The sequence below is a fragment of the Scardinius erythrophthalmus genome, assembly GCF_964197995.2.
Source record: "Scardinius erythrophthalmus genome assembly, chromosome: 22".
NCBI lineage: Eukaryota > Metazoa > Chordata > Actinopteri > Cypriniformes > Leuciscidae > Scardinius > Scardinius erythrophthalmus.
The window spans coordinates 30,021,986-30,046,120 of record NC_138242.1 but is presented as its reverse complement, the minus strand read 5'-3'; the positions used below and the strand labels follow the sequence as shown (position 1 = coordinate 30,046,120).

At 43.8% G+C, this 24,135-nt stretch overlaps 1 protein-coding gene and 1 gene segment (V, D, J or C); one reads left to right on the top strand and one right to left on the bottom strand.

The window, feature by feature from the left end:
* The window catches only part of LOC308682797 (basement membrane-specific heparan sulfate proteoglycan core protein-like), a 31,215-nt gene extending 11,547 nt beyond the window's left edge, over nt 1-19,668 (bottom strand). The window contains exons 1-8 of one of the 9 annotated variants that reach the window (XR_014029197.1): nt 19,623-19,668; nt 18,736-18,792; nt 17,572-17,616; nt 14,428-14,649; nt 14,083-14,352; nt 8,102-8,380; nt 6,739-6,981; nt 929-6,092 (exon numbers count right to left, since the gene is read on the bottom strand). Coding sequence is in view for 4 of the 9 variants with exons in the window: in XM_081352737.1 (XP_081208863.1) it covers nt 929-1,052 (124 nt within the window). In the remaining 5 variants the exon portion in view is untranslated. The other 8 variants (XR_014029198.1, XR_014029199.1, XR_014029200.1 and 5 more) reach the window with 8 other exon arrangements.
* LOC308682903 (Ig kappa chain V region 4135-like) overlaps nt 1-24,135 on the top strand; it is a 1,009,768-nt gene that overhangs the window by 760,896 nt on the left and 224,737 nt on the right.

The window sequence follows — 24,135 nt, the reverse complement described above, 5'->3', positions numbered from 1 at the left end:
GCTCACTGTTGGCCGACGCTGGTCATGTGTGTGATACGTGGTGACGTGCAACAGACGCGCTACGCTTAAACACTACGCGAAAAGACTCGACGCCCAGAGAGAAGGAAATGAAAAGTGGAATAAAGTCGTTATTTTTGTTTGTTTTAGCGCACAAAAAGTATTCTTGTCGCTTTATAAACTTAAGATTGAGCCACTGTAGTCACTTGGACTATATCAACGATCTCTTTAATAACTTTTCTGGGCCAGCAAGTTTCAGTCCCTTAGAAGCCTATGGAGGAGTGAGACAGACAGCGCTCAGATTTAATCAAAAATATCTTAATTTGTGTTCCGAAGATGAACGAAGGTCTTACGGGGTTGGAACAACATGAGGGTGAGTAATTACTGACAGAATTTTCATTTTTGGGTGAACTATCCCTTTAATACCGCGTGCTTTATATGTTGCTGCTGATTGGACTGCAGTTCTGACACACCCACCAAACAAAAGAAGACGTATCTCAAAGCAACATGACGTTCAACTCGGAAATCGTAGCAAAACGTTGCGCACTTGAACGTGCCCCAGATGTTTTCAGATAAAGTTCGAAGTTTTTCTCCACGACTGCACTGATCAACATAGAGAGTATATAAACGCTGATCAAAAGCACGATGGGAAATGACTGGCTGATGACACAGCTTAATGCTCATTGGTTTAAACAACTGTGATGTAGGCTATTGTTCTGTTTTTAAAATGTTTGATTTTAAAACTCTGATATCATGTTTTTATGTGTATAAATTATGAGTGAATATTCCTAATCTGTCTGACAGTTCTATCTCTCTATGGGATATGTGACTGTTTTCATATTTCTAAAAACATATAAAAACATGTCTGTATTAAAGCAAAAATGATTGATAAACAAGTCCTTCGAATGGAATTAAACAACTAGCAGCCTACCTTTTGTAAGATACTTGAATAACATGCGGAGTCGTTCGTAACTTTGTGAATCTTTACTGAACTCAAGGCAGAACACACATCTAGCTCGGCCAGCCCCAGAAAACACTCTGGCAAAAAAACACATATTCACCCCAAAACAGGAACGCCCTCCACAGGCTTTTAGCCTCTTAAAGGAACCTCACTATTGCAATAGTCAGTCAAAACATTACACCTTTGGTATCTTGCGCATTGTTTTTATTTTCATACAAAAGCAACAGAACTTCAATTCTAGAAGAGAGTACTGTCCGACTTGTCTGCGCTTTTTTCATTCCTCCTCTCACTGCAGCTGCTATATCTCCAATAGCCCTCGGCTGAGCGCATCTCAAAGGAGCCTATTGTTTTGGAGCACACTATAGACCTTATTCAGAGCAGCGCTATTACATAAATGACAGGTATGAAAGAGGCTGTGAGGGATGGACTTGCCGTGTTTCCAATGCCATCCGCTGTAAAAAAAACTATAAAGCTCCTAGATTACTTACACAGTAAAAAAACGTTGGGTTATTTTTTTTATTTCCCCGGTGTTGAAATCAGGCTCATATACAGTGCTATGCATAAGTTTAGACACCCATGCTAAAGTGGACTAAAAAGAGGAATAAAAAATCATCTTTTGGAAATTGAACTTAATGCCTTAATTAAAAAAATTAGGAAAAATCCAACCTTTAAGGACACCAATTTTCTTTGTGAATGAATAATGTATCGTAAATAAATAAATGTTCTTCCTTAAAATACAGGGTGCATAAGTTTGGACACCCCTATGTTATATTCCCATAGAGGCAGGCAGATTTTTATTTTTAAAGGCCAGTTACTTCATAGATCCAGGATACTATGCATCCTGATAAAGTTCCCTTGGCCTTTGGAATTAAAGGTCCCGTTCTTCGTGATACCATGTTTCAAACTTTAGTTAGTGTGTAATGTTGCTGTTAGAGCATAAATAATATCTGTAAAATTATAAAGCTCAAAGTTCAATGCCAAGCGAGATATTATATTTAACAGAAGTCGACTACAGTGAACGGCTCGTTTGGACTACATCCCTCTACTTCCTTCTTTAATGACGTCACTAGAACCGTTTTTTGACTAACCTCTGCCCACAGGAATGCTCCCTCAACTCTACCGAAATTCGTTTATGTACTTGCGCACTTCTAATAACTTACTGTGTTTACTCAGGTCTTACGGTGATTTTCTGAAGTAAAACTGATGCTTCATCTTTTGTGTTATGTACAATAAACTTTATTAAACTCATCAGTATATGTTTGATCATCATTCAGACAGCAAACTTGTAGGCTATTAATAAATAATGGATACATACAAGCAGATGACAAATACGTTATAATAACCGTAATTAAACTACTAAACCATACCTGTTTCATCTCTATACAGCACTCTGACTCTGTAGGCATTATTGTCCGACTCGAACTGAACACCGTTACTGAGAGTTTCTGATATTATCATCATTCCGTGAGATGAAATTGTCCTGACAGACTAAGCGCGAGCTCATGAAGCTCCGCCCCCTGGGTCGTCCAGCAGCACCTCATTTGCATTTAAAGGGCACACACTAAAACAGCGCGTTTTTCTGTGACCCAAAAAATGACAATTTAAACATGCTGTAAAAAATTATCTGTTGGGTATTTTGAGCTGAAACTTCACATACACACTCTGGGGACATCAGAGACTTATTTTACATCTTGTGAAAAGGGGCATAATACGGGACCTTTCAAATAGCCCCACATCACATAGCCTTCACCATACCTAGAGATTGGCATGGAGTACTTTCCATAAGATCATCTCTCAATGCAAATCAAACCAGCTATTAGGCTAACTGAAATAAAACCATGCCAATCTCTAGGTTTGATAGTTAACTAGATACTTAAAATAATATTTGTTTGTGTGTGTGTAGGCCTATTTTTAGAGTAGTAGGTATTCGTGGAGTTCTTAATCTGCATTTGGGATTCACATTTATAATATCTGGTGTATTATTGTTGTGATAATGCATCAGAAGTGGAGTTATGAAGGGATCAGTTTCTAAGATCCATAAATGATGGTCAAATTAAAGATGCAGACGTCAGCAAGTATTCAGGAAAAAGCAATGTATCCGTCTCAGGTTTCACTAGAGAAAACAAACCACAACTTAATTTATACAATCTGAACACTCAGAATTACAAAATATACTATACAAGGAACATGATTAAACTGTATAATCACTGACAAAAGCAAAATGACTAACCAGTGAGTGAAAACCAACTCAATCCTGCAGTGACCTCTTGTGGTTGAAACAAACAAACAAACCTGAATTTGATGCTGGGCACCAGTTTGCCGTTTAGTGGAGATACACTGAACTACAGTTGCATTGCAATGAAAGTTTATTGCGACATGCAGTTATACAGCTGTGGTCATTTTGATATACATCTTTAATTAAACAAACAGAAAATGCATTGTTTTTTAAGTTCTTACATTTAAAAAATACAAAACAACGTGCATGAATAAAAATATTTAACAAAAACACAATAACTATAATTAAGATCTAACAATGAAAGAATGAAATACTCCAAATAGACAAGAGTCCAAATACATTTACATGATGCTGAATGAGGCTGAGAATGACATTACTTGAAATATCATTGCTTATATAATAAATCTATTGTTAAACCAGTGTAATTATAAAAAACTCAGAAATAAGTACATTTGCTAATGATGCGTTAATGCTCTTCAGCCCCACATATAAACTATAATAGCTGTACAATCAATAACTATTACGCAGATATTCACAATAACTGATTCTGTGTAATTATGTGTGAGTGTAATTGCCTGGTCAATCTATAGCCTTGTGTGGGTTTGATGCTTATTAATGCGTGATGCTAATAGTATTTACATTTATAGCCTTTAGGTTTCAATCCTTCAGTTTTATTGCACAAAACTAACTTTCTTTTTCCTGTTATAGTAGCCTACATTTGTATCAACCTCTGAATCCTCATAACTGCAAGAAAATTTCTAAAACTGTGAATGTGGATCTGTAACTGTAATCTTACTTGTTTGCTGTGTTATGCTTATGTTCTAATTTCTTTCTTTACTTAGCCTAGTATCAGACTCTTTCTTTAAAGGTGAAGTGCCTTATTTCTTCACCACTAACATCTGGACCAAACTCACTGTAGATTGAGTCTGAAGCAAAGGGCAAGCAAAGGGAATTTGATGTAAGGTTTCTTTTCTGATCGGAATGGAGTCAGATCTCTAAGTTTGCAGCGGATTGTCTGGGATCTTCTGAAACACGACACCGGTACACACTTTTGAGCTTTTGGAGGTGGAAATTGAAAGTCACGTTCACTCTCCAGAGCATCTTCATGTATCCCCGCCAGGTGACACTTCTTTGTTTAAATTGTATTATTTCATAGTAGGCTATTATTGTAACCTTAATTATATTACATAGCCCACCCCCAAAAAGAAAATTCTCTCATGATTTTTTGCCTAGATATAACGAAGAAACACGCGCGAGAAGTAACGGTCCGCTGTGACTTCACGGCACTTCTCGCGAGAATTTCTCAAGCGTAATAAACGTTGTGACAGTTGGCTGGAAGCTGTGATTTTTAGTCAAAATATGAGTTTAAAAGTTTAAATATTCATATTTTTCTCTCACACACCTATAATTTAGCTTCAGAAGACATTGATTCATCACCAGCTGCTATCGTTTGGATTACTGTCGTGTTCACTTGGTCTGGTTTTGGACCAGTAACGTTGCTATTATGTAGCCTAACGTTACTCATGATGGATTGTTTTTCTAAAAATATTCATGTTAATCTGAAGAAAGCAAGTCATACAACTGAGACAGTATGATGGTGAGTAAATTATGTGACAATTTAAATTTGGGGGTCGCGTAGGCCTATCCCTGTATTCAATTATCTATAAAGATAAAAAAAGGTATTTGTGACCTTTTGTCTCATAATTCTAACACTTTTCTCAGAATTGTGTGATATAAACTCACAATTCTGTCTTTTCTCTCTCTCTCACAAATTCTAGTTTAAATATCACAATACACACACACACACACACACACAAACACAGAACCTCAATTTTGCGTATAAGAAAATGAAAAAAATAAAAAATAAAAATAAAAATATATAGGCTATATTTTCTAAAAATAGTACAAATATATTGTTAATATATATTTTTTTGATTAATTTATTCTATTTTTAAAAAATAAAATTCATAATTTAAATCAGCATAAATCAATTCCTACCATGCTGTATACATAAAATTGTAATAATTTAATCAATAAATTGTATTCATATATTTAATTTGTATAGTTTGTAAACCCCTTATACATATCGGAAATATCATTGCAATTATGATGAAAGTGAACGTTGATTTGAGCTGTCAAGCCTGAGACTTTGAATATGGTGCATGAGTGAATATGAACTGCTGTTATGATGCTTTATGGTTCTTTCTATGGTTCAAACACATCAAATGTTAATCACATTTAGAATAAGAAAAAAACTGCAATGCAAGGCCAAGGCCAAATTATGAGAAACAGAAATGATTCATTCATTGCTTATCTGGGTCTTCAAGCTATGCAGTCTGTTAGTTTACCTCACCTCCCGATCTGAGCCGTTAGTTCATCACATGACATCCCCATAAACTGAGCTTTGCAGTCTTCCGGATTCAGAATTGATTAGCTCATCTTCCGAGGTTCGAGTCGTTTGTTCATCACGTGACATAATGTGAACAAACAAACCTAACCCGAACACGAAGACTCGAGAAGTGAACTAATAATTTCTGTTTCCTGTACAGCGCATGCACGGTCAACACAAAATAAACAAATAACTCTCTGTTCTGAGTCATATTAAAGATTCATTCCAAATGACCGTCATGACCGACCCATCATTATTCTCCAGGTCCCATTGTGTGGTACAACGCCTCCTGCCTCGTAACCCACCTCAGCCTTGTCCTTGTCCAGCATGTGGTAAATTGGTGAATTGGATTTGATCAAAGTCTCCACCTGTCCACCTGTCAGTCGCCTGAAAACTGAATCCTCCATGTTTTCTGCACTTCAGCGCGATCAGCACCACGATCAACACCCCGAGAACCATCAGAATCAGAGCCGTAATGATGGCCAGCACATTTACAGACTCTGGTTGTGCTATGAGAAAGAAGGAGAATGCATTTTTTAATACTAAAAATAATGAGAAGTGGCGAAGTAAGAATTAAAAGTGACTGTAGTTCATTAAGAGTAATCTCAACATTAAAATGCACGGACAATGAAAGTGTTCATACAGTTCTGTGTACATGTGTTTTTTGCCCTGAAACTGGGTGTAGCCGATACTTTGAGAACCGTTTCTGCTGTTGATTACCACAGAAAATTAATTAGACTCGTCTCTCAGCTTACAATAACAAATGTTTTTTTTGGCAGGTTATTATCGTTTAACTAAAACCTGAAATTAAGTAACTGAGATTAAACTTATTTTATTTCAGTTAGTTGCCAATTATGCCAAAGCAACATTTCAAATGTTCATTAAGTTTCAGTTGAAGCACTAAAATTACTTTTAAAAAAAAGTAAATAAAAACACCTAAAAATAAAATAAAATAAAACACAAAACAAAATTATTAAAACTTTAAAATTGAAATGATAATATAAAACAAAACTAATTCAAAATATGAATAAAAACTATAACAGAATATTAATTATACTAAAATAACACTGGCTTATGGACATGAAGTCTAAGTAGCATGTGTGTGCGTGTGTGTGTGTGTGTGTGTGTGTGTGTGTGTGTGTGTGTGTTAGGTACCTGTGTAGCTGTAAACGTTGCTGAAACGGGAGAAACCTTTCCCACACACCCTCCGGCAGCTGTACAGTCCTCCTTCCTCCACGGTAATAATGTCTGTATTTTCAGGCAGTCTTCGGCATGCAAATGAGTCATTAAAGAGTGTGTGATACCAGTAACTGGACGTGCAGACGGCAGGACAGTCTCTGCAGGAACACTCCAGACTGTTAGGAGACGTTGAGTCCACAGTAGCAGCAGGAGGCCCACCTGAACCACACACAGATATGACTTACAAAAGAATTGATTCAGTGGTTGTTCCTGTAACTCAGCTCATGGATAGTGACTTAACGTTAGCTAAGGTCATGGGTTAAACTCCCAGTGAATGCGTATCCTGATAAGGATAAAAGCATCTGACAAATGTATAAATGAAACCGCTCTGACAGATTCAGTGCAGGATTCCCACACTTTGGTTAACTTCAAATTCAAGGACCTTTCAAGGACTTTCCAGGTCCAATAGCCTCAAATTCAAGGACTTAATTTGGGGACGCATTTCAAGTGAGAGCAAGCTTACATCATGTTACACTTGTAAGATACATTGTTACAGTTTTGCGCGCGTGAACATGGCAATGTACAACACAAAGTAACTCACGCAACGTAACGCGTAAATGCGCGTAACTAACGTAAATCAAGCAAGCTAATGTGCATAGGCCACGAAGTGTTGACGAAATAACATTAGCGGACCGGAGGGAATAATATGTCATTTAAAGAAAACTTCTTGCACAAAATAAATTCAAGCACTTTCAAGGACCAGTATCTATGCATTTTTATTTTCAAAAACTTTCCAGGGTCTTGAAATCTTTTTTTCAGATTCACAAACTTTCACGGATTTCAAGGACCCGTGGAAACCCTGTCAGTGAGTAATTCGTTAGACTAATTCGAAACCGATAACGTGCGAGTCATTCTAACTGATTCACTAAAAGAGTTGACTCATAAGAGTCATTTGTTCATGAATCAGACTATAGGCTACTGGTGAAGCGGTGTGCTTGCTTTTTTTCTAATCATTACAATTATTATTACTAGTAATGTTTTATAATAATTTATATATAACTGATATACATATCTCATTTGTACTGCAAACTTAGTGTAAAGTATATAAATATTGCTTAAATTTATATTTTTTATTTATATTAGTATTATTGTTATTATTATTAATGTAATCCTTTTTATTATAATTATTATTATATACTATCACATGTCACTCTTACATATACAGTATTCAGGAATGCCATGGTACCATGTCCAAAAAATACTTTGTAGTTCTAGTACTATCTAGTAGTGGTTGTGTATAAATGAAGGGGAGAGGTGAGGCAGTTATTGTAATGTTTACCTATAACTTTTAACTCCTGGGAATCAGAATCTCCTTCCTGCCGGGCAGCGTCTGCACTGATGTGGCTGTACCTGTAGGTGGCGTGACATCTGTACTGTCCGGCATCGGCTTGTTTGGCGTTGGTGATGATGTATGTGTCTTCTGTTGTGTCTGCGATTGAGTCATTATCCTTATAGAATGTAGCCTTTTCTGCTTTCCCACCCCAGACTGCACACCTGAGAGCCACGCTCTCCCCCAACCGTGCAGGAGCGGCTGGAGGGTCCAACATCACCTTGAGCTCTGAGACACACAGACACACAGCGACACAGGTCAGACATCCATCATCTACTGCTACAAGAACCTGATGCTTCATTTAAAGTATGGTGTTACTGACATAAACTACAGGCTATTGGCTGTTTAAGAAAAAGGGATTCAAAATGTATATTGGAATTTTTGGAATTGAATCTATATTAGAAGGGAAAAAAAGTGTCCAGGGTGCTCAAGGAGTTCAAAAAAGTGTTTTTAAAGGTGCTCTTTGGGGTCGGGAATTCAATCACATGTAGTCGAATTTCTGCACACAGAAATTGTACAAAATGCTTATGAGAAAGCCCAGTCTATTCCTAGATCAGAGCTATTCCAGAAGAAGACAAAGCGATCCTGTTTACAAAATCAGGCCTATTTTGTGACAGAATATAGCTCTTTGGCCAATCCCATAAAAAAGATTATACACTCAAATTGGAATCTTATCAAGAGTGATCCTGTTCTTAGAGAAGTGTTTTCTGCATCTCCAAAAATTAGTTTCAAGAGGGCTCCAACACCACAAGATAGGCTAGTATCTAGTCATCTTCCTGCCAAAAAACAGACTACTTGGCTTAACAGACAGTTAAAAGGTACTTACAAATGTGGGTCTTGTAACCATTGTTCTAGTATTAAAGAATGCAAAGAATTCTGTAATTTCAAGACTGATAAGATGTACAACATAAAGGCATTCATTAATTGCAATACTACTTTTGTGGTATACTGTCACGATCCACACACCAAGGAAAGGGAGAGAAACAGGTGGATCCAAATACAGCGTTTTTATTTGTAGGGCAATCCAATTCGTCGTCATCCATGCAGGTGTCAAAATCCATATTAGCAGTCCAATATAACAAAATAAACAAACAAGGAACAAGAACATAAACCGGAAACACAGGGAACGGAAGTGGTGTGATATATTACAAGGACTCCGTGACACATACTAAAACAGACAGGGTATATATACACAGGGAACACAAGCTAAACAAGATAACAAGGGGGCGTGGTAAACTGAAACACCTGTGAAGACTAATCAACATAACAAGGAACAACTAAACATGACAAGACACATGGCAGGATCACATGACAAGCATGGAATAATATGACAGACACTAACAAGGAACAAGACACAAAACCCACACCGTGACATAACCTCCCCTCTACGGAGCGGCTACCAGACGCTACAAGACGTGACAGACCAAACAAAAATCCAGGCGGGAGGTGGAGTGGTGGAGGATCAGGGGGAGGGAAGGGGGGCCAGGTCCATGGAGGGAAACGGGGACAGGGAGTGACAGTTCATCCGGCGGCCAGGGCGGAGCAGACAGTCCACCGGGCGGCCAGGGCGGAGCAGACAGTCCATCGGGCGGCCAGGGCGGAGCAGACAGTCCATCGGGCGGCCAGGGCGGAGACTTTGCCTCGGGCGGCCAGGGCGGAGACTCTCCCTCGGGCGGCCAGGGCGGAGACTGTCCCTCGGGCGGCCACGGCGGTGAAGACCCCTCGGGCGGCCACGGCGGTGAAGACCCCTCGGGCGGCCAGGGCGGAGACTCTCCCTCGGGCGGCCAGGGCGGAGACTGTCCCTCGGGCGGCCAGGGCGGAGACTGTCCCTCGGGCGGCCAGGGCGGAGACTGTCCCTCGGGCGGCCAGGGCGGAGACTGTCCCTCGGGCGGCCAGGGCGGAGACTGTCCCTCGGGCGGCCAGGGCGGAGACTGTCCCTCGGGCGGCCAGGGCGGAGACTGTCCCTCGGGCGGCCGGGGCGGAGACTGTCCCTCGGGCGGCCACGGCGGTGAAGACCCCTCGGGCGGCCAGGTTGGTGAAGACCCCTCGGTCGGCCACGGCGCAGGAACTGGAACAGACACCAATGGCTCAGGAACTGGAACTGGCACCAACGGCTCAGGCACTGGAACTGGCACTGGAACTGGTACCACCCGCTCAGGCACTGGAACTGGCACCACCGGCTCAGGCACTGGAACTACTGGAACTGGCACCACCGGCTCAGGCACTGGAACTACTGGAACTGGCACCACCGGCTCAGGCACTGGAACTACTGGAACTGGCACCACCGGCTCAGGCACTGGAACTACTGGAACTGGCACCACCGGCTCAGGCACTGGAACTACTGGAACTGGCACCACCGGCTCAGGCACTGGAACTACTGGAACTGGCACCACCGGCTCAGGCACTGGAACTACTGGAACTGGCACCACCGGCTCAGGCACTGGAACTACTGGAACTGGCACCACCGGCTCAGGCACTGGAACTACTGGAACTGGCACCACCGGCTCAGGCACTGGAACTACTGGAACTGGCACCACCGGCTCAGGCACTGGAACTGGCACCACCGGCTCAGGCACTGGAACTGGCACCACCGGCTCAGGCACTGGAACTGGCACCACCGGCTCAGGCACTGGAACTGGCACCACCGGCTCAGGCACTGGAACTGGCACCACCGGCTCAGGCACTGGAACTGGCACCACCGGCTCAGGCACTGGAACTGGCACCACCGGCTCAGGCACTGGAACTGGCACCACCGGCTCAGGTTCAGACACAGACACAAACACAGACACAGACACAGGCTCAGGAACAGACACAGACACAGACACAGACACAGACACAGGCTCAGGAACAGACACAGACACAGGCTCAGGAACAGACACAGACACAGGCTCAGGAACAGACACAGACACAGACACAGACACAGACACAGACACAGACACAGGCTCAGGAACAGACACAGGCTCAGGAACAGACACAGGCTCAGGCTCAGGCTCAGGCTCAGGAACAGACACAGGCTCAGGAACAGACACAGGCTCAGGAACAGACACAGGCTCAGGAACAGACACAGGCTCAGGAACAATCACTGGCTCCGGCTCAGGAACAGGCTCCGGCTCAGGAACAGACACCAGCTCAGGAACAGACACTGGCTCCGGCTCAGGAACAGGCACAGGAACAGACGCTGGCTCCGGCTCAGGAACAGACGCTGGCTCCGGCTCAGGAACAGACGCTGGCTCCGGCTCAGGAACAGACGCTGGCTCCGGCTCAGGAACAGACGCTGGCTCCGGCTCAGGAACAGACGCTGGCTCCGGCTCAGGAACAGACGCTGGCTCCGGCTCAGGAACAGACGCTGGCTCCGGCTCAGGAACAGACGCTGGCTCCGGCTCAGGAACAGACGCTGGCTCCGGCTCAGGAACAGACGCTGGCTCCGGCTCAGGAACAGACGCTGGCTCCGGCTCAGGAACAGACGCTGGCTCCGGCTCAGGAACAGACGCTGGCTCCGGCTCAGGAACAGACGCTGGCTCCGGCTCAGGAACAGACGCTGGCTCCGGCTCAGGAACAGACACCACTGGCTCCGGCTCAGGAACAGACACCACTGGCTCCGGCTCAGGAACAGACACCACTGGCTCCGGCTCAGGAACAGGAACAGACACCACTGGCTCCGGCTCAGGAACAGGAACAGACACCACCGGCTCAGGAACAGAAACAGACACCACCGGCTCAGGAACAGAAACAGACACCACCGGCTCAGGAACAGAAACAGACACCACCGGCTCAGGAACAGGAACCGACCCCACCGGCTCAGGAACAGGAACAGACACCACCGGCTCAGGAACAGACACCACCGGCTCAGGAACAGACACAGGCTCGACAGCGGCCATCTTGTCAGGGGACACAGGCTCGGCAAACGTGACCTGAACACTCTCGGCGGCGGCCCTCTTGTCCGAAGACACAGGCTCAGCAGGCGTGACGTGAACAGGCTCGGTGGTGGCCATCTTGTCCGAAGACACAGGCTCGGCAGGTGTGACGTGAACAGGCTCGGCGACGGCCATCTTGTCCGAAGACACAGGCTCGGCAGGCGTGACGTGAACAGGCTCGGCGGCGGCCATCTTGTCCGAAGACACAGGCCCGGCAGATGTGACGTGAACAGTCTCTGGCTGGGCAGACGTGACATGAACAGTCTCTGGCTGGGCAGACGTGACGGATCGCTGGGGTGGTGCAGGCAGTGCGAGCAGCTCGGGCGGGGCCAGTAGAGCATGACGTCTGGGTGGTGCGGGCAGAGCAAGACGCCTGGGCGGTACGTCAGGGACGGTAGTCACCTCCGGGATGGTCTCCGTGTTAGGAGCCACCGGACTCGGGATCACTGGAACAGGGACCACCGGAACAGGGACCACCGGAAATGGGATCACCGGAACAGTTACGGAGAGAGCCTTTCTCCTCCTCCTGTGTTTTGGTGCCACTTGACTCTGGACCACCGGAACTGGGACCACCGGTACTGGGACCTCCGGCACTGGGACCACCGGCACTGGGACCACCGAATTCGGAACCACCGGAATCGGGACCACCGGAACAATCACAGAGGAGGTCTTCCTTCTCCTCCTCTGTTTCCGATGGCAATGTGCAGGTTCTGAGCTGGGCGGAATCAGTGGCGAAGGGTGCTTAGGGGAATTCAGCGCCATGGCCTGTTTTTATGTAGGCCGGACCAAGAGGCGTCTCAAAGACAGAGTATCGGAGCATAAAAATGCCATTAGAAAAGCTAATTTAGATTACCCTATGGCACAACACTTTAAAAATGTGCATAATAGTAATCCAGAAGGCCTAATGGTTGAGGGTTTAGAAACGATCAAAAAGAGTATTCGGGGTGGTGACCGATTAAAATTACTTTTACAGAGAGAAACATTCTATATATATGAGCTACAGGCCACAGTGCACCCTGGGTTGAATGAAGAAATAGATTTCAGTCCTTTTTTGTGATGTATGCTTTCTGTGTGTAGACTTTTTTTCTTTTCTTTTTTTTATATATATATATATATATATATATTTTTTTTTAATGTATATGAATGTATATGTGTATGTGTATATATGTGCATATATATGTGTATATGTGTTTTTTAATTCTATTTGCAATGTAACCACCTAGTGGACCTTCTCTGTATGTGCATGTTTTTTGTCATTCAGGTGTTTCTAATTAGCACCTATAAAAGAGGAAATTGTTTGTTTGGAAAGCACCCTGAAGAAGGCTGTTTTGCCGTTACGCGTGAATCTATATTGATCAACTTTGTCTTTGTGATGCAAATGAGTAAATAGATGCTATACAGTAGGAGGATAGACGAATAAACCCTGATCTTGGAGAAGTGTTAGACTTTATACTGAGATCTGACTTTTATAGACTTTGATGTTTTGAGAAGTCTGAGCACAGTTTGAGCTATTGTTGAGATTCGCCCTGTAACTACAGAGGTGACAGATGTGAGGTGTCTTTTCCTCAACATCTGAGAATCAGTTTCCATTTGCTCTCCAGTTTAGTCCCATGGCTCTTTGAGATTTAGAGGATATCATCTGTAATTTTTGAGGAGGACCTGATTCAAGGAGTCCATTAATCCTTACTCTAAACTAGAGAACATGGTCTATTACTTGACTATTACATTCAGATTTAATTATTGTGAAAGTTCAATATACTCTAACATCACTTGCTTAACATGTTCAAGAGCATGTACGACTGATGGGAACTAGCCTGTGGTCAGAAAAAAATTTCTAGGAAAGTCAGTGAGATCCAGTGTTGTTTTTAAATTGAATTGAATTGCATGGACGCAGATAATCTACAAATCATGGAACTATATAAAAGCGAGTAAATAATGACAGAATTAGTATTTTTGTATTTCCCTTTAACTACACAGGGGATCTGAAATACAACAGGGAAATGAGGAAGTAGTCACCTGTCATTTTCAGCGTCACAGCATTGCTTCGTTGTGTACCGTTCTTGCACCAGAAAGTGGCTCTTTTTGCTTCTTTCAATTCTGCATATATAACAGCCGTCTTGTCTGTCTTAACATCGGGGTTTAGCCTGAAGCCGCTCTCTCCCCGCAACACAAAACACTTCCAGCCATACGCATCATCATCCACATACAGCACCAGGTTTCTTCCTCCACCTTTGGACATCACAGCGCCACCTATAGATGGAGAGAGCTGTGCGTGAGGCTCCAGCTCTGGGAGAGAGAGAGATGATGAGGAACAGATGATCATGAGGGAACGTTTAGAGTTATTTAGGATGGTGTTCATACCTTCGACAGTGAGTGTGTACGGGTCGCTCTTCGATCCGCCCCGCTCACATTCGTATATCCCATTGTTTTTTGATGTCACTGTTGTAAGAAGCATTGAAGAACCCTGATGTGAGTGTGGAACTCCATTAATGAACCATTTTATCTGTTGTTCACCCCCTCCTTTACAGATCAGAGTGACGTCATCTCCAGCAAACACATCTGGGAACCTCGGCAGGAGAGACACTGAGAGAAAGAATACAGACACATAAGAGACACGTCTTCTGTAACGCCAGGTTGTCTGACTACTTTACTATAGTAAAATGCACTGCCCATCAAAAAAAGTCACTGTTTGGATTTAAATAAGCAAAAGCTTAAGAGTCTGTGATTGGATCATTATTGCAGTGATTATTATGTTTCTAGCATGTTATATATTTGGCAACAGTTCCTCTAACTGATGGAGTGTGTAGCTTTTCATTTCTGAAACAACCATGTATGAAGAACATCATGTTCATATTCCAGGAGGACAATGTCCAGATTCATCAGCCTCAGATTGTGAAAGAATGGTTGTGAAAATCATTTTCTCTCATGAATCCAGAGCTTAAATTCATTGAAAGTGTTTGGGATGTGCTGGAGGAGACTTTACAGAGTGCTGGACTCTTGCATTGACAACACAAGATCTTGATGACCTCTTGATTGAAATAACACTACAACTTTTTTTTCAATCGAGATGTAAATACATTTTTGGTCTGGACTCAGAGGTGCCGATTCATGTGAGAAAATGATTCTTCAAGCTCCTCACAACCATTCTTTCACAATCTGAGCCTGATGAATCTGGATATTATCATCTTGGAATATGGCCATCAGGCCATGATGTTCTTCATACATGGTTGTTTAAGAAACTTAAGAACGACAGGAATTACTTTGGACAAGGTTGGAGGTTCATTATAAATGACCCTCAGTGAGGTACTTACCAGTGATGCGCGGGTCAATGTATAAACAAACCGCACCCGACCGACGTTTTCAACTTAACCCGCCCGCAACTCGGACCGCAAAAAACAAAAAACAAAATATTGTACCCGACCCGCTTCCTGACCCGCATTTTTTTTAAAGTAGCTATAATGCTCATCGTAGCGTCTTAATATAACTTAATATTCTAATTTTGTCAAGAATTATAAAAAATCGTCAATATAAGCTCATAAAATAGTCTAAATGTTTAGTTTTAAAAACAAATTTAAAAAGCTGGCTATGTCTATTTTGATGTTTCTGCGCAAGTTCAGCAGACACTGAGGTTCGGGTTTGTTCCGATCAGAGCTCGTGAGCGGAGAGCGCATTTCCGAATATTCCGCTCCGCTCACGGTCGCTCGCCCAACCCATGGCCTGCTGGTTCGAAAATATGTGGAATAAGGGCTACCTCCGACTAATTTGTTTTCTAGTCGACTAGTTGTTCATTTAAGCCATTCGTGGACAAATCGCCCCTTTATATTAAATTAATTACTTAAATAGGCTAGCCTACAGGAATAAGCGTAATGACCGCACGCTTATAGCTTGAAGTTGCCACAAAGAACCGGTTAAAGTAATGATTATGAATGTGTCTAAATTAGCAAGGAGACATTTAATTGTTTAGTAATAAACTGGTGTTTTCTGTGTCGCTGCAAAGATGAAGTTGACAATGCGGAGATTGCGGACTCGCCATGAACGCCAGAGAGAAATGCACATTTCATATGGATTAGCCTACATAATCAGAGAGTATAGCCTATTTATTTTGGTTTGAATATTTTCGTTTAAAAGTAGACATTTCAAGCTTTCTGTAATATATAGCCTATATTTATCAAATCTGTGAGGCACAAGTTGAGTTTCGGCGCCCTCCAGTTCACATGCAGTGATCGCGCCGGTGCGCCTTATTTTGCCTGCTATATATTTGCTTCTTATTTAATAAATACGGGCAATTGATTGATAAAACATTGATCAAAATTAAGATACAATTTATACAAAACGAAAATCTTTTAAAAAGAGTTTTCTATAAAACAAAACTTAATGAAGTCGTCAAAATCATGTTTTACCAAAAACAGCGCCGTTGAGGGCGCCAGCGCCTCTGCCTCTCAGCACCTCTGCCTCGCGAGTGGATGATAGCCCTGAAGACGCCTAGCAATGATATACCTAATTGGTACAGTAGTAGTATACCTTTAGTTAAGTTATCGCAGCGCGCTAAGAGACAATGTTATCGGAAAATGCAGCCCAGGTATATGCATAATGGAGATTCCAAAGCCCTCTTCTTTGGTCAGAACCATGGAGAGCGATCGCGGATTTACTTTTACAATGCAACACAAAGAGCATCAAGCTATTAAAATCTATATTATGTATACGCACAGATAATATAACAGTAGGCTATATTAGTCAATATTTTTTTATTAGGTTAAGCAGTGATTGGATAACGTTTTTTTATTTTATTTTTATTTAACGTTTTTAATTTAAGGCCCACCCACAATTGGTCTGGCTTATCCAAAACTGGATAATTTTATCCGTGCCTGGTTGGTCGTGCCAGTTTTGTGGTTATCAAATGTGTAAATAGCATCGCAAGAAGTACACATGACAAAACCAGCACTTTGGTCATCATCTTTCATTATTTCGGCAAATGTCTCCCACACTTTGCTCTTTCTATTTGTGTATTTGCGGAGCTTCCACTCCCCAGTCTTCACCTTTTCTCTTGCCGCCTCCATCTCTACCTGCAGACTGAGCTCGTGCGTCATCTTCGCGCCAGTTATTCAGCCAATAAAGTGTAAATTAAATTTAAAACGTATTCATAGAAAATTGTGTCTAGAACTATATCAATTACAAAGGCTTAATTGGCATCTTTATTTCAAACGACCCGACCGACCGCGACCCGAATAGCCTATCATTAAAAATATTTTTGGATGACTCGTAACCGCGGGTAACCGCGGGTGACCGCAGGCACCCGCTCATTTCGGATCAACCCGCGCATCACTGGTACTATACTGACACTAGAAACATCAACATGCTGGTTGGGTGAAATGATGAGGTTTCCTGCACCAAAGTTCTGCAGATCTGCATTGTTTTTTCTTAATTCTGTGCTTTATAATAGATTTGATAATATCTCTTTTTTTTAGCTCCTCTGATCTTGTGCACAATGAAAATGTGTGTATTTACCTGCTGGGTTTTCTCCCTTGTCTTCTCTTATGAGAGCCAACAACACTGTGACATAAAAAGATAAATCAGATTATTTCTGCACTAAGAAACTACATCTTTAAGTTTAATTTGCAGCTTCATTGACATTGAAATGAGACGGCGGCACCCAGTCTCGGGTGAATCATGACTCAAGAGTGGGGTATTGGCGATTGGCCCACTGGGAAAGGTTCAGGTGCTCCCGATGGCCAGTCTACTCCACAGCCAATCACAGACCCCCTCCTGGCTCGGGTCCTGGGGCTTCGGCCCGCCAACCCTACTGTTAATGCGGCCCTGGCTGTGCTGATATTGTGCATCATAAATTGTATTTGGAAATAAATCTTAAAAAAATTGGCAGTGAAATGCAAATCTGTGTTACAAAATGATCATATTAGTTATATTGTAACGACTAAGTACCACTAAATGCTACCGGTTGATGACTGATAGCTTACTTTCTTACGTGAATTCAATAAGGCTCATGATCACACTCTCATTGTTAAAAGTTGAACATTTATTCATCTTCCTTTTAGACAAACGCCTGTCATTTGAACACGGTAAAAAACTGTTCGCCTCCTCAATCATCCAACCCCTGAGTGACAAACAGTTGACCTTAAATAACCCCAGGCCACAGGCAGAACACCCAAACAATGAAAACACCACCCTCCAGGGGTTGGGGGAAAAACTTAAAGAAAAACATGGCTCCTACATATATAATTAATATTTCTGTGAAATCTGCAATAAAATTGGACAATTTTGGGGACAATTCAAGTGACAAACAGTTGACCTTAAATAACCCCAGGCCACAGGCAGAACACCCAAACAATGAAAACACCACCCTCCAGTGGTGGGGGGAAAAACTTAAAGAAAAACATGCTTCCTACATACTGTATATAATTAATATTTCTGTGAAATCTGCAATAAAATTGGACAATTTTGGGGGAAGATTTTCAACATTTATCATCATTTAATGTCAATTAGCCAGACAAACAAAGCTTATTAAACCATTTGCCTCTTCTGTTGCAGGAAAACTGCAAACTGGTTGGTTTGATTTAAAATTCAACATGAATGTAGCAAATATCATCAGAATCAGAAACCCATTACACAGAATCAGACAATAAGATGATGCTGCATAAGCTCTTGTGTTTTTACCTGACAGTGTCAGCAGAGACCTCATGTCTATCAGCCGAGCCGAGCCACGCTGTCCGTCTGTCAGAAAGAGAAATATGGGGAAGTGGACTTCAACAATAACCGAACAAAAATAAAACAGGTACGGTAGTTATATTTAAGGTGTTTACAATTCAAAACAGTCCAAAAACACAATTCCTTCAAATTAAGCTGAAGTTCTGTTCTGAGGGGTGGCAATCTGGCTTTTGCCAAGAAGAAAGATGACATGTGCTATGACTATTCTGTAATCTAATTTAGGACACAGAGCCATATCCCTTTACACTGGCATCTGAAAATTGTGCAGTTGCGCCAAAACCATGTGGCTTCAAACATTAGTCAACAAAATCTGATCCAGAACAGTAACCCATTCAATCATTGTTGGTCAAGAACTGGAGGAATCTCATCATTCTAGCTATAAATTGTCCTGCATGATTCCTGTAAAATGAGCTTGACTGGAAGGTACCCTAAAGGCCTCATTATACTTCTGCGTCGAACTCACACCGTAGCTACGTCGTAGGCTGTGTGTAGCGCGCGTACCCTGACGTGCACCTCTCCAAAAATGTATCAACGCGTCAACTCTACGCGGACGCAAGTGCTGTGATTGGTCTGCTAGGACCGCTCCCTCGGGTTTCACATGCTCCCTCTGCAAGTGTAATTGCGCGTCAACGCGGACAACGACGCAGAAGTATAAATGAAAACCAACGCGTTGCCTACAGCGTAGAGGCTCCGGCGTAGATCCGATGCAGAAGTATAAATCAGCCTTAAGGATCATAGACTGAGCCGATCACTGACAAAATCCCACAGGCACGTCTACTATGATTTGCCCTTTAAAGAGTACAGACAGTCTTAAAACTGAGAGTGTCTGCACTCACCATTGGAGCCCTAGAGCCCTTTCCATCCGCAGTTGATCTCGCTCCATGTTAAGCTCACTGATATTATTTGATCTGTCTTGCTCTGGAATGGATTTCAAGACCTCACAGCTGTTGCTGTCCCTCTGTGTCAGATGGAAAGTACCTGAACTAAGAGCAGCCAGATCTTTGGCAATCTGGATTGCTTGCTTTCTTCTCTGCTTTCCACATAATCGTCCATATCGAAATTCTTGTAAACAGTGTTCATTTCCTCTTTCCGCATCCACATGAATGCGCACACTCATTGGGCAGATATCTTGGATTTAGTAGAGACAGATCTGTGCCGTTTGTATGACTGCACACCCGAGTTTCATAACATGAAACATCATAATGTTGAATTAGCCACTCATTGACAATAACAGGAAACTCCACCAGTCGCAGCGATTTGGAACCATGTTTCATGGTTCCCTTTCGAAAGGGAACTCTACACTACGTCAGAATGACGCTATGGGGAACGCCTCAGGCGTGACAGGTGTCTGAAATAAATATCAACTCACGTCAATCATGTTGACCGGCGACAGCCCGTGCATCATCAGCTTGAATGATGAGCGCGCGACCTGGATGTATAAAGGGGAGCCTTGCACACATGACAACATCTTTTCGTCTTCAGGGACTGTTTGTCTGTTTTAAGAATATCGCTGAAGCGTGCGGGAGGCTCTCGAGAGAGCCTCTTGTGCAAACTGTGAGCGTTTTTCATTTAAAGATGCTCCGCTCTCGTCGGACCCTTTTCTCGAGGGAGGAGGGTTCAGCATCTGAGCCCCGTGGTGCACGCGATTTGTGAAACAATACTGTTTGGGTACGAGGCGTTCACAGCAGTTCCTGAGGGTGCTGACAGTGTTCATTAAGAAATATCTCGGCGCGCGTGCAAAGAAAAAATCCGTGCGCTGTCGGATGTTTCAACCTCGCACCTGTTGACTTTCTTCTCGAGGGATGAAAGCCAAATATATTTTAACGGCTCGTTCTCGCGCTTGCCGAGGCAGTGTGTAGATTACGAGAACGTATAAATATTAAAACAGTATTGTCTGGTGATTATGGCTGCATTTAATTCTATGAATTAAAATGATGGAATATTATCTGACTTTTAAGAAGTTAGATATTTAGTAATTCAGCCTATCATCCAGATCGCGTTATCCAGCGTTTTTGGCTGCATTTTATTTTAGGAATTAAAATGATGAGCAGCGAACAAAAAGAGCAGGTGTAATTCTGGTCTTTTTGTAAAATGTGAAATTAACATATTTCTGTTTCTTTTCAGACGACGTCTCCTGTTTTAGAGTCTGGGGCAAAATGTTTTGGGTAAGAAAATTTTTAGATTTACTTTTTCGATGGTCAGGTAGTAGGTCTTAACAGGCCTCCTTGACCATACAGTCCCCATTTTGCAACCGGACAGCGCTTGGGCCTCCCTGAGGTGAGCTCCCAGGAATTAACTGTCAAGGAGTAATGTGGTTATCAGGTCATAGGCCTTACTAGGCCTTCCTGAAAATGAGCTCCCACATACTGTGGTTGAATGAGCTCCCACATTCTGTGGTTATCAAGTTATAGGCCTCACCAGGCCTTCTTGAATATGGGCTCCCACATACTGTGGTTATCAGGTCATAGGCCTCACAAGGCCTTCCTGAGTGTGAGCTCCCACATACTGTGGTTGAATATGAGCTCCCACATTCTGTGGTTATCAAGTTATAGTCCTCACCAGGCCTTCTTGAATATGGGCTCCCACATACTGTGGTTATCAGGTCATAGGCCTCACAAGGCCTTCCTGAGTATGAGCTCCCACATACTGTGGTTGAATATGAGCTCCCACATACTGTAGTCGCCAGGTTATAGGCCTTACCAGGCCTTCCTGGTTATGAGCCTCCATATGTCAGGTTACAGGCCTCACCAGGCCTTCCTGTATGTGAGCTCCCACATACTGTGGTCATCAGGTTACAGGCCTCATCCGGCCTTCCTGGTTATGAGCTCCCACATACTGTGGTTAGATGAGCTCCCACATACTGTGGTTATCAAGTTATAGGCCTCACCAGGCCTTCTTGAATATGAGCTCCCACATACTGTGGTTATCAGGTCATAGGCCTCACTAGGCCTTCCTGAGTATGAGCTCCCACATACTGTGGTTGAATATGAGCTCCCACATACTGTAGTCGCCAGGTTATAGGCCTCACCAGGCCTTCCTGGTTATGAGCTTCCACATGTCAGGTTACAGGCCTCACCGGCCTTCCTGAATGTGAGCTCCCACATACTGTGGTCGCCAGGTTACAGGCCTCACTAGGCCTTCCTGAAAATGAGCTCCCACATACTGTGGTCAGCAGGTTACAGGCCTCACCGGCCTTCCTGGTGATGGGCTTCTACATGTCAGGTTACAGGCCCATCCGGCCTTCCTGAATGTGAGCTCCCACATACTGTGGCCGCCAGGTTACAGGCCTCACCCGGCCTTCCTGAGTATGAGCTCCCACACACCGTGGTCGCAGGTCTTCCTAGTTATGAGCTTCCTCATGTCAGGTTATAGGCCTCATCCGGCTTTCCTGAATGTGAGTTCCCACATACTGTGGTCACCAGGTTTCAGGCCTCATAGGCCTTCCTGAGTATGAGCTCCCACATGCTGTGGTCGCCAGGTTTCAGGCCTCTCTGCCTTCCTGAGTGTTAAGCTCCCACATTCAGTGGTCACCAGGCTTCAGGCCTCCTAGACCTTCCTGGTTATGAGTTTTCACATGTCAGGTTACAGGCCTCACCAGGCCTTCCTGGATGTGAACTCCCACGCACTGTGGTCGCTAGGGTATAGGCCTCACTGGTTGTGAGCGTCCACATGTCAGGATGCAGGCCTCATCAGGCCTTCCTGAATGTGAGCTCCCATGCATTGTGACTATCAGGTTACAGGCCTCGTCTGGCCTCCTGATCATTGGTTCCCACATGCTGTGGTTCCCAGGTTACAGGCCTCACCGGCCTTCCTGGATACAAGCTCCCACATTCTGTGGTCGTCAGGTCACAGGCCTCAGCGGCCTTCCTGAGTATGAGCTCCCACATGCTGTGGTCGCCAGGTTAGAGGCCTCACCAGGCCTTCCTGGATTCAAAATGGATAAGTACATGCACTTTCGTTTCATGCACTTTCTAAAATCCATATTTATGGTAAGGGTTATGCGCTGTACGCTTCGTTCCCTTTTTTATGTGGCTCAGACTCCGGTTCTTCACCTTGGGTCCCACTCTAGATGCGTCTTGTCGCAATGTTTTTCGACAGGCGCTGCCCTTTCAGGCTATCTCCCACATTCTGTGGTTACAGGCCTCATTAGGCCTTTCTGAAGGTAGCCCCACATTGTGTGGCTGTCAGGCCTCTCAGGCCTTCCTGAATACGAGCTCCCACTTACTGTGTTCACCAGGTCTCAGGCCTCACAGGCCTTCCTGAGTATGAGCTCCCACATACTGTGGTCGCCAGTTTAGAGGCCTTACCAGGCCTTCCTGGATTCAGACTGGCCAAGTACACGCACTTTCGTTTCGTGTACCTTCTAAAATCCATATTTATGGTAAGGGTTATGCGCTGTATGCTTCATTCCCTTTTTTATGTGGCTCAGACTCCGGTTCTTCACCTTGGGTCCCACTCTAGATGCGTCTTCTGTCGCAATGTTTTACGACAGGCGCTTCCCTTTCAGGCTATCTCCCACATTCTGTGGTTACAGGCCTCATTAGGCCTTTCTGAAGGTAGCCCCACATTGTGTGGCTGTCAGGTTACAGGCCTCTCCGGCCTTCCTGAATACGAGCTCCCACTTACTGTGGTCGCCAGGTCTCAGGCCTCACAGGCCTTCCTGAGTATGAGCTCCCACACGCTGTGGTCGCCAGGTTAGAGGCCTCACCAGGCCTTCCTGGATTCAGAATGGCTAAGTACACGCACTTTCGTTTCGTGTACTTTCTAAAATCCATATTTATGGTAAGGGTTATGCGCTGTCCGCTTCATTCCCTTTTTTACGTGGCTCAGACTCCGGTTCTTCACCTTGGGTCCCACTCTAGATGCGTCTTCTGTCGCAATGTTTTACGACAGGCGCTTCCCTTTCAGGCTATCTCCCACATTCTGTGGTTACAGGCCTCATTAGGCCTTTCTGAAGGTAGCCCCACATTGTGTGGCTATCAGGTTACAGGCCTCTCCGGCCTTCCTGAATACAAGCTCCCACATACTGTGGTCGCCAGGTTACAGGCCTCAGCGGCCTTCCTGATATGAGCCCTCATGTACTGGAGCTCCCCACATGAGGGGGTCATCAGGTCTTAGGTCTCAGTAGACCTTCCTGGGTTTGAACCCTCTCTTACTTCCCCAGTGTTCGGATCGAGCACTGGGTAGACCCGTGGATTGAGTGGATGACTTCCGTCGTTTCTTGAGGTTAAGTCACACTCTCTGGGAGATCCCGTCTCTGTGATCCGGAACTGAACGGTTTCTGCCAGCTTTACAGGCCTTCAGTTTCTGGATGCCTTATCCAAGGCAACTTCCAGAGGCTCTGTCTTG